At 41.9% G+C, this 12,079-nt stretch overlaps 1 protein-coding gene across 1 annotated transcript in view; it reads left to right on the forward strand.

Moving 5' to 3' along the window:
• The window catches only part of PLXNA4 (plexin A4), a 774,189-nt gene that overhangs the window by 462,204 nt on the left and 299,906 nt on the right, over positions 1 to 12,079 (forward strand). The window contains exon 5 of the mRNA XM_088468696.1: positions 6,979 to 7,079. Coding sequence (XP_088324822.1) covers positions 6,979 to 7,079 — 101 coding nt within the window. The remainder of the gene's footprint in view (positions 1 to 6,978; positions 7,080 to 12,079) is intronic.

The following is a 12,079-nucleotide window of genomic DNA, read 5'->3' on the forward strand; positions in this document are numbered from 1 at the left end:
GCTACAAAAAATATTTTTTTTATTAAGGGGGCGTGGCCACGCCTCCCGCGATTAGGCCATGCCCCCTGTCACCGGGGCCCAGCGCGGCTGTCGGCGGCCCTGGGTGTTGCTGGTTAAATGATGGCCGCATTAAAAATATGGGCAGAATCTCACCAGAGCCTGGCAATTACATAAGCCCGTATGTCTGAAAATGTGATAAGAATCCAGGAATTCTGTAATTTATGGTTAGAAAATGAACGCCGCATACCTGCCTGAATTCCTATTAGTACCTCCACTTGGTAAGGATTTGCAAATGGTGGGAAAGAATGAACAATAAATTGTAAGTGTACACCACCACACACACACAAGGTTAGGTTTAGGCTGCGGTGGAGGGGTGGGAGTTAGGTTTAGGCTGTGGGGAGGGAGGGCTTGGTTTAGTGTTAGGGTTAGGATACTTACCTGCAGGTGTCGGTATCCTAACCCTGTCGGGTTGTCTGGATTTGTTAGCAGAAAACTGTAAAATCCTTCCTGGTGACATTACATACCTCAATCTCTTCTGGTCATCTGGTTTTGCTACCAAAGAACATGAATTTGCGGGGAAAAATGGAAAGCAAGGGTGTCTAGTTTTAAAAACCAGAGCAAAAACAAGATTTCATTTGTAGAGTGCGATAATGATATGGAGGTAAAGGGGTCAAGAGTTCACATGTTTATCAGTGTTTCTTGCTCTGCAGAAGGACACAGAGACATTTTCACTCCATAAGAACTTTAATTTTACTGGATAAATAAAAACACAATTTGTACCTTATTAGTGGAGCCTATAGAAACCTTTTTTGCTAGAATCCCAGATCTGGTGGTCAGCTCTAGACCACTGTGGAGAGGTGACATTTTTTTTTGTATAATTTAACATTGCAATTTGACCATTCTTGAAATCAGCGAGGGGTTTATGTACTCGGATCATTTTTAATTCTTATACTGGGAACAGAAACAGAAATAAAGCAGTGAAATAATTCCAGAAATTAACATTATATGAACTTTTGAAAAGTATGGAAACAATTGTAAATTTTGTATCAGCTTGTAACTTTAGGTGAGTAGCAGTACCTTTTCTTCTGAATACCGGTAACTCTCTTCATAGAAAAAAAATCAATGCTTAAAATGTACCTTAAGGTATAAACTTAACAATACAATTGTGTCATTATTTAGCATTATTTTGTGCTCTTTATATTTACAACTGTAATGAGATCCTCTGGCATAGTTACCAATCTCCCTAAATGTCAGCTAGACTTCCTGAAATAGTAGTGATCTCCCTGACTCCCTGGGGTATAGCAATCCCTATGAGATCAGGCCGGGTGGCCGCAACACAGTGCTAATATTATTTCTTCCTGCTGGTATCGGTATGTAAAGCTGGCTGCCGAGATGCCTCCTCTCAATATACCGACAGCGGCATCCCGATGGTTTATTTCCTGACACGGGTTGGGTAAGTATACTTACCCTCCCCCCTTCTCCCCTTAACCCTCCCTTCTTGTAGCCTAGCCCTAACCATTAATGCCTAAACTTAAATCTCCCCCCTTCATGCCTAAACCTAACCCTTCCCCCTTATGGTGCCTAACCCTAACCCCGCTATGCTATCTAAACCTAAAACCGCGGCTAACACTAAGGGCTCCACCAGACTTACCGCGTTCGGGCTGGCGTCCTTCTGCGTTCCGGCGTTGGGCTTAAGATAGGCATCTGTATTTCAACGCCTATCTTAAGTCCTGTGTCGGACTTTCAGCATCGGTATTGAGACTGGCGGCATCGCGGCCGCTGGCCTCATAACTATTATTATTATTTATTACCAGTTATTTATATAGCATGCACATATTCCGCAGCGCTTTACAAAGAATATTTGGCCATTCACATTAGTCCCTTCCCCAGTGGAGCTTACAATCTATATTCCCTACCACATACACACACTAGGGTTAATTTTGGTGGGAGCCAATTAACCTACCAGTATATATTTGGAGTGTTGGAGGAAACCGGAGCACCCGGAGAAAACTCACACAAGCACAGGGAGAATATACAAACTCACACAGTTAAGGCCGTAGTGGAACTACATCCCCTTCCTGCCCACCATGGAGGAAACACTGGGGAGAAGAATACAGAGGATGTGTGCTAAAATAAAATGGCTTCCGTTCTCCAAAAGACTGTTGGCTACATGAGTGGCTATGTGCCCAAGGATGTGTAATGAGTTACAGGTGATTTGTAATCAAGAGAGTGAGCTGATTTACTGGAGATGTGTGCTCCATTACAGGCATGTGTGTTGCATTAGAGGGAGAGTGTGCTTCATTACAGTGGGTGTGTGCTGTATTATTAGTGATGGGGGATGTGTGATGAATTACATGAACTAATGGAAGGGAGAAAGTTACATGTGATCATTTAAGATGCAAGAAAATAGTAGAGTGCAGCCCATTTTTATTGCACATTTACACCTAAGGTGAAACATCTCGAGTAGACTTATTGCCCATCTGTAACCTTTCTGATTGTTTTGTTTTTACTAGTGCATGGTTTAGATATGCCAAACTCTGTAACTGCTTTGGGGCTTATTTACAGTTGGATGTAAGTCAAATGTATGACACGCCTCTCTGGTGGAGCAGGGCACGCCCTCTTCATAGGCGAGCTGTCACAATCTCCCTAAAGTGCTGTTTCAAAAGTAGTCTAGTATGTCCTGTAGAAAAACACTGAAAAATACAATTGAAAACATATGTTGGCCATGGTTGAATATTTGTCAAGCTACAGAATTTACTTATTGTAATTTGGCAAATAATAAGGGTCCCCATTGTTTTAGCCTGTTGTGCTATTGCAGTGGATCTGTCTGCAGAGGAGAATGGGAAAAAGTACAAAACAAAAGAGCAAAGACTAAGGGGTCTATTCATTATGTTAATTATCGGGCTCCGGGGGGTCTGACTCGGTAATGCTAGTGCACCTGTGCAGAGTTCACACAGGCACACAAAGCCCCGATGTCCAGTGGAAGGAGTTGGGCAGGAACGGGTGTACGGGAGCAAATACCATCTAAAGATGGAGAATGCTCCCGCAGTCAAGCTCTGAAAATATTGTATTTTCGGAGCTTGATGAATTTAGGTCTCCATACTAGTGTAAGCAGGAGATATCTGTGATGTTTCCTGCGTTACCTTCATGATGAATGACCCCAATACTTAATTTCTCCAAAAGTAGGTGAAAATGTTCATTGTAGAAATTAAGTGATGAATAATAGACCTTCATGGGGCATATTTATATATGACTAAATTCACAATTGAATGCAGCAAAAATCTCTTGCATGGACAGGGACTCCGGTATCACTTCTAGATACATATGGAGACGCACGCCCCATAGATGCGTAGATGCATCTCACTGCGTTAATGATGCGCTCCCATTGAGATGAATCTAAGCTTTCAACTGTGTTGAGTTATGCTGTTACTGATGCTGGACCATAACATACTAGCTGCTAGCTGAGTGAGCGTGGCTTCATTAGAAGATAGATACTTTTTGACTGTGTAGTCATTGAAAGGATATGTACATGCAATGTATAAACATAGCATAACATGCTAACAGTATAAAACTTGAGGTCTATGATCGTAGCCTCAGTCTGTCCATCATTAGAGCTTGGGTTACTGGGAATAACAGGAAACAATACAAAGTATTGACAAACTGTTATGTAGACCACTCTATAACTGCTCATGCACATAATGCTAATACACATTATATATATATATATATATATACACACAGGGCCAGGCTGGTCCACAGGGGAAATCCCAGGTGTACTCCACTGTCTAAGGGCCCAGCCTCTCCTCTAGGGATCAGGTTCCAGACTACACTTGAATTATACATTGTAACTCTAGTAGGGGGGTCAGTTACCCGATGGAGCAGGACCAATGATGAACATGAGTGCTTAGTTCACTTCTATAGAACATACACCAAGATTCGCCCTTCTGCCAATCAAAGTGGGTGATCACAACACAAACCTCTCCCCTCCTCTTGTTGGCCATTGGCATTAACATAATGAACATGGGGCCTGATTCAGATGTGGACACAAATGCCATTGCAGCTGCGATCTCTCATGGATTTGCAATTGTGAAAACATGCTAATGAGGTACTCACCATCCAGTGCTTGTAGACGCCTACTGAAAGCATCTCACATCCGCTGCTTGCGAACAAAACAGGAAACATTGAACGCAGATCAGGCGGCCATCATCGCATCATTGCATCTCTGCCCAACACTATACAATGCTGAGATTCAGTGCAAATGGCGTCAGGGAATGCGGGAGGAAATTTTCTCTGGTGGCCCCCGAACCAGGAATCTTGCCCTCTCTTGCTGGGGGCCGGTAGCGCCCATTACGGGAGAGTCGACAAACTCACGCAAATACTGTCTACCTGCCACTCACTTTGCGAGTGAATCCTCTGTGCAAGCATAATTCTATCACCGCGCATGTGCAGTGCGACATACAAGCATGCACAGTGGCTCAATCTGCATAAATTTTGGCATTGCGCTCACATCTAAATCAGGCAATAGTTCCTGCCAGTGATTGGAATAGCACTGAAGCTCTGTATTCATCACTAACCCAGAGCTTCTGAAATCCAATCCTCGAGCCCTAGACCATGCACTCTTAAATGGTTAACCAAACCTCTGCGGTGGCTGACCTCACCCTTTAAGCATGGACCCTATCACTGCATACCGCTGGTGGGCCCTTCATGCCCAAGTCTGACATATATATATATATATATATATATATATATAGCGGAATATGACCGGCACTTCATCTGTTAATAAAATATCTTGGTGCCCTCCCGGGAATTATAGGTTCCAAACAATATAGACAGCAAATATTTGGCACTCCACGGTTTTCAAATAGACACTCTTGCAAGTGGCATAAGTTACTTATGCCACTTACTACAGTGTTTATTTGAAAGCCGTGCCACTTGCAAGAGTGTTTATTTGAAAGCCGTGGAGTGCCACCTATTTGCTGCCTATACTGTATTTATATATATATTTATATATATCTCAATCACAAAAGAGGCGCGCCAACAGAAGACGCAGAAGTGATGAAGCTCAGAAGATCTAGGACAGTGTTTCTATTGATTGAGTAAAAATTCCTCATAGACTAAAATGTGACTGGATGCAAGATCACAATATCTCTCCACACGAAGCATTGTGGATAAAGCTGAAGCTCCCACGTTCTGTCCAGGCCCTCAGCCAAGGGGAATCTAATCAATACAGACAGACAGAGACGAGCAATGGAAATTAGAGCAGCCAAATAATAAGATGGTGGGTAAAGTCTGCTATCTGCTTTCAGCACGAGCTGGGACCTGAAAATACATTCCTCACTTGGTTTTAAGAAATCCCATCCATTATTTAGTCTCCAATAAAGGAGATGGTGAATGAGAGATGCAATATAAAAGATATATGGCCACAATGCTGGCTTCTACATATGATGCTCAATTACCAGGTATTAAAGACTTGTACTATGAGGAGTACATTACAAACACATCACAAATCACTGGCTATACAGAGCTATATTTACTAAGCTATTTGATAAAACATGTTTAGTCAGATCTGAAATATAGATGAAGAATAAGCCAGTATTATAAACTCACCACAATTGTCACATAATATTCTAATTAATATTTGATTATGATACATTATGCCACTGCAGCTGTTAGATTCTCCATGCTTTGTATGGGGAAGTTATCTAAGGAAAGCCCGTGATGGACACCACTGGTGATACCCATTGATGGTTATAGTAAGCTGCAGGTATTCATACTGTAAATAGGGAAAATCCCTAAATCCTACAAAATTGGACAACTTTTCCTAATTCCAAGGTCTAGACTTTTCCTAATTTCCAGGGTCTAGACTTTCTTCACAGTCTGCTGTGATCAATGCTTATATGTGCGTCTCGTGAGAGCGTAGAAATGGTCACTAATGTCCACTAGGAGCACAGGTGCAAATCCAAAACAGACTATGATGTACCCAGTGTATATAGCTAAAGGATTCAGTATGAGTTACCGCCGGCCGCTTGGTGCCTAAACTCTAAGTGCCGCCCCCCTCTAAGTTCCTAAACCTAACCCCCCCTTCCCCGCCGCCTAAACCTAAGTCCCCCAGGGGGGGGGTGCCTAACCCTATCCTTCCCCCAGGGGTGCCTAACCGTAACCCCCCCTTCCTCTAGCCTAAACCTAACCTCCCGGGGGGGTGCCTAACCCTAAGTCTCCCCGGGAACCATTAACCTAACACCCCCCCCCCCAGCGGCTGTCCGCACCCGTCACCTGGCTTACCTTCGATCGGTAAGCCGGGTGTCGGGCTCCTGGCATAGGGGAAATGACAGGCGTCGGGATTTCGATGCCTGTCATTTAACCCTTGCCAGGATTATACAGTCGGGAAGTCGGTGGTCGGGATTCCATCCATTGGCTTCCCGACTGTTTCCCATAGCTAATACCACAAAAATTACATCTGAAATAAATATATACAGTGTATGTGCATTTACTTTTCTGAGTCAAACAATACATTACTTAGGGTCAAGCAAGCAGTTTTTTGGAAGAAATCATTATAATTTAAATACATTTCAGTTTGATGGCGGGAATGGGAAGTCCAAATAGGCAGTGCTCTGATTTTTCACTCTTTCATTCTCATGCACAGGAGAGGAATAATACACAGAGATGTGACAACACTATCTGGCCAGTTCTTTGTGTATAAGTGTCTGAACAAGATGTACATCTTTGTATTGTGACGCTCATTTGTAAAAGGACTTCCATATAGTACTGTCTGAGGAATTCAATGGCTTCAATGTCCTATGTTTCGAAAATATTGTCAGTTTGATTTCCATTCTCTAAAAACCAGTTTGTTTTCTTCAGTACTGTATGTGTTTATGTTGTGTCATTTTTTTATTAGATATTTAAATTCCTAATATTATCTTTATCTGAATGCAGGAAAATTGGACCGTTTCTGACGTGTTTCCCCATCTTACTTTGCAGCTTACACGAGTACCAGTTGAGTCATGTGGTCAGTATACTACGTGCGGCGATTGTCTGGGCTCCGGGGACCCGCACTGTGGCTGGTGTGTACTTCATAACACGTAAGTAAATGATCAGCCTTTTCACATATTGCGTTAAAAAATCTAGCCGTCTAAAAATCGGTCATCAGGTGACAATTTACACATAGTGGTCAGATATAATTGTGTCATGGGAATAACAGTGAAGGGTTATTATGACAATAAAATTGTCCACACTGTACTTAGAAAAGATTAGTTCAAAGTATTGACATTCTGTGATAAATAATTTACAAATAGATTGTTTTTCCATTTATTGTCAACAAATTTAGGATGTGAGAATGGTGGGACTTGGGTAAATTAGTGTCTGTTAATCTTCTTTTCAGAACAGGATAAAAAAATTGATTTGTTTTTCACCAGACAGGAAATTGTGCCCTAGAGCTGGCTCTCAGCATGGTGTCAGTTAGTTTTCTTCTACACTACCGATAATGCCTTGTAGCTGGTTGCATGCACTATCCATATGCGTCCTACCTCACATGGGCCTCACTTATCAACAAGTTTTATCATACGCAACAAGTTTTAAAACACGTTGCATATGATAAATGGTGCTCCAGCCAATCAGCTCCCAGCTGTCATTTTTCAAACATGACAGTTAGGAGCTGATTGACTGGAGCACATTATCATATGCAACGTGTTTCAGAACTGGTTGCGTATGATAATATCCGTTGATAAATGAACCCCTTAGTGTCCCCTTCAGTAATCACCAGCTCCAGTGGAATCAATTCCTGCTGACTGTTGTCCCTGTCTAGCTCTTGCTTCTGAATGTTCTATGATCTCATGACAGTTGTCCAACAAAGCTTCAGTATTCTTTGACTATTGGGTAAAAGTGTAACAGTCAATCACAAGAGTAACAAGACCCATAAGAGACTAGTGATTATGGAAAGGAAGACAGTGTGCCAATAGGATACAATAAATTCAATAATGTCCAATGCAGCCCTATATTGCAGTAAGGACATTGGATCCTTGTACAAACATCTACAGGCTCCTTATTGTTAAACACACACACACACACTCACTCAGGGGTCCGCCCAGGTAACAAATCAAGGCAACAGATATGCACACTGTATTTGGCTGCTAAATAGGCACCTGGTGTGCTACAGTTTTTGCCCCTGAGGAAAATCCCACATAATGCTGGGATAGGACGTCAGGCATAATTTTTCAAACAGCCTGTAAAATGACAGTTAGGAGCTGACTGACTGGTAGTTTATCACTTTCCAATTTATCACTTTCCAGAGCTTTGTACATCTTCCCCTTTGAGGCTGATCCTGAGTCACACGCAAAGTGGCTGGAATTGTGGATAGCTGTGTATGTCAGATTTATTACCCTATGCTAATGTGAGAATCCATAAGCTAATGCAGGGATTCATGTGTCTTTCTACGATGTGATATGGGAGGTTAGTAGAGATCACCAATGTATGGAGTACTCCCCAGAAAGATTATAAGTATAGTTAACTGAAATCCCATCACATAAATATAAAAATATATATATACTGTATATAGCAAACCCTCAATGAGCTATTGAACATACAAATATAAATAGATGACAACAAAAATTGTATAACGCTGCTCCTCTTGTGCGATCCATGTCAGCCAATGGATCTAGAATGGAGATACAAACGACAAGACAAGAAGGCGCTGATAGTGTAGTAAATCAAAACCCGTTGGTTTTTAGGTAAGTATTGTGCGTACATTTAGTAAAAATACTCAAGCCTATCTGAATTCCACTTCAACCTGTTGTTTGATGAATCAAGACCCGGAACTTCTTAAAGTCTCCGATTTAGGAATGCAGCCCAGCACTGTGGAGCTGGATGTAAGCTACCAAGATGTACCAGGATTATGGAAAGCAAACTGGAATTGGGTTGAGCTGCAGAGTCCTCTAGGAAAGACAGGCACTGAAGTACAGTGGAGTAGTACACTGGAGTTTTAAACAAAGTCCAGAACAGTGAAGTTTGCAGAAAGCGGGATCCAGTAACAGACAAATTATAATGACAGGCTCAGGCACAGTGAGTTACTAATGACATGAAGCAATAAGCATACCCTCTTGCTGAAGCTGCAAACGTGACTAGAAACATGACTTGATAAATCCAGGGAGCATGTAAAATCAGGAAACAACAATAATGACCAGCCAAATGAGTGATTTGCTTTCATCCTATAGAAGATGAGAATATAGGAGGCACAGTGCAAGTTACAGGTAAACGTGTCACATGGCTGATCATTGGCGGTAGCGGTAATCTGAGAGCGCACATTTATAGACATGCCGGAATCATGTCAGACTCATTTACCTTGCTAGCTGTGCTGCACTTCTCCTCTCATAACTGCGCCTCAAAATCTCTGTGTTTCAGAATCAATTCTCACATAATGCACTTAACAAAATACATATGAATATAGTTAATAATTACATTGCAGCATACATATTGTATTCTACACCACATCTTTCCCATTTACTGTATGTGGTGCAGAGTACCCTTAAAAGAATAAACATTATGTTAATCATTATGAAATTGTATTGTATTGAAAGACAACCTGTGGAGAGACATATATTAAGTGAAGGCTGGGTGCCAGGGTTATTAGAAACTGACATAAATATGTAATTTTAATTAGCATTTAAATACATAAGGGTATACCATTTATAGAGAGATTGCCACCTCAGGATGGGATAGACAAATCAGCAAGATGGATAAGACATTGTATAGTGATAGTGATGTTCGTTATTTTATGTGGCCAAATTGGTTTTCCTCTTCCTGGGGCCCATTTACAAACTGAATTCTGTCCTTAAAACATCCGGTGATGCATGCATAGGGCAAAATTACGTGTCTCCACTATTTAACAAAGATAGAAAGCAGGATCCAAACCTGGAAGTAAAGTGGTAGCGTTAACGCTGAGACAAGATGTTATTGGAGCCCATGCCCCATGGATGGGCACCTAGTAAATTGTACCGAAATGTAATTCCAAACTGCTGTGATATGCAGCAATAAGGAATGTCTATATTCAGAGTTGTATAACAATGTTTTATTAATATTGGAAATCATTTTCTCTCCATAATGATCAGAAAAATGGCATATTCAAGCCCATATGCTGAGGTGTCTGTACCCATTTTATGGCAGGCATACATTACTTTTCACTTACCAAGTTTTTAACCATTAAGTTTGGCTGTAAAATGTAATTTCTAATACAGCACGTACAATTAGCCATGTGGTGTACAAGAAATATTGCTTAAACATGCACATAATAACATAATGGCTGTGATTCACAGGTGCGCGCAGCGTCCATGCTGCACACAAGCAGCCATTGTTTTTCAGTCTGCGCATGCGTCAAGTCGCACTGCGCATATGTCCAGATGGTTACCGTCGGGAGCCATGGGACAATTTTGGACGAAGAGAGAGACAATTCCGGTGGGCGTTTCTGGGTGGTAACAGGGGGGTGGCTAGCCAGATGCGGACATGTTATGACATAGTACACTGACACAGGTGGCCCTTTTCAGATGGATAATCTGCGTTTAATAGGGCTGGTGCAGTGTTTCGTGATGCGGCGGATGGTGCATCTTAATACGCACAGTGACGTATTAGCACCACAGCTGGTGGACGTCTCCGTACGAATACCACTGGCTGCAGCATTAGCGTAAAGACACAGTCATGCTGCGGCAAAAGATGCAGTTGCGGCTGCAATAGCAAGCACCTCTGAATCAGGCCCAATATATAGACACACAACAAAGAATACACCTGTCAGCTTCAGAGATATAGTCACCATCAGCCAATCTGAATCAATTATGTCATTGTCATCTGTGTGGATTTGCACCAGCCCTCAGACATAGGAAATTGATATGGCTTTTGGATCTGTTTGCAATTATGCTGACATGCCCTTACTGTACTCGGCCAATGTCAGAACACTCCTTCCATCCCACATCATGCTTCTTCAGTCACGGGGTGGGGGGGCGACATGCAATTGTCGGACAGGAATTTAGCTCCCAGGCTAAGAGCCTAGAATCTTCTAGTGGATTATCCAGTCCTGACTGTAATCAGTGTGTTGGAAGCTGTCTACACATGTGGATATCAGCTCCCTGCAGCTCATTCTAGTGGCCTGCATGTTGGTGGAAAAGGCACAAGTTGCAATGACTCACACAGGATAATTGGAATTATAGTATACTGTACTTGCCTACTTTTGAAAAAACATTTCAGGCAGATGTGAAAGCAGCACCTATGAATGTGGCGGTAAAGTGGGTGTGTACTGCTACATCTGAGAGGCATGTCATAACATTATCTTATATCCAAATGTAAATTAGCCCAAAAGCAGTTAGTAAGATCTACTTGTTGATAAAAACACACTGATACTTTTCAAGAAATGCATGTAGCTATAGGGATCATTGTGCCTTATAACCAATGCAGGGAAATGATACTAATGATCCAAGTTGAATGTACATATCTATGTTTTTTTTAATATATAACAGCTTCATAATGGGAGTAAGGTGCAATCAGGGAGACTGCTAGACTCTTCAGGGAGTCAGGGAGATTGCTACTATTTAATGGAGTCTCACTGACAACACTGTAAGAGTTGGCAAGTATAAATTATAGATTGTCTGGAGTGCAGAAAGTCTGCCACAACTTTATTTAAAACTGTATCTAAACAATCAACAGAAATACTACTTTGTTTGATTCTCATTGAAGGGAGCCTATACATAAATTAATATTTGCGTGATATCCCCCCAAAACAGCTGGGGGGTCCACTCAAATATTAAGTTTCCCCTAAATGTATGTATGGGGGACTGCAGCAGATATCAAGAGATACATGCTGCAGTCTCTCATTTTCGCCAAAACAGCCCCGATAGGTTTCTCTAGGGGCTTCTTTATTGCAGAATTTACCAAGCTCTAGAATGCTTCACATTCTGGAGCTTAGCCTAGATAGCTAACACCATCTTTATATGGCATTAGCCATTGTAGTCTAGAGGCTATATATCACAGAAATTACTGGGAGAGGGATCCGTAGGATCCCTCCCCGGCAATGACCGTGCACGCATGTCAGTAGTCTAGGGCA

This window comes from Taudactylus pleione, unplaced genomic scaffold (genome assembly GCF_031769625.1).
Source record: "Taudactylus pleione unplaced genomic scaffold, aTauple2 ptg000086l, whole genome shotgun sequence".
Taxonomy (NCBI): domain Eukaryota; kingdom Metazoa; phylum Chordata; class Amphibia; order Anura; family Myobatrachidae; genus Taudactylus; species Taudactylus pleione.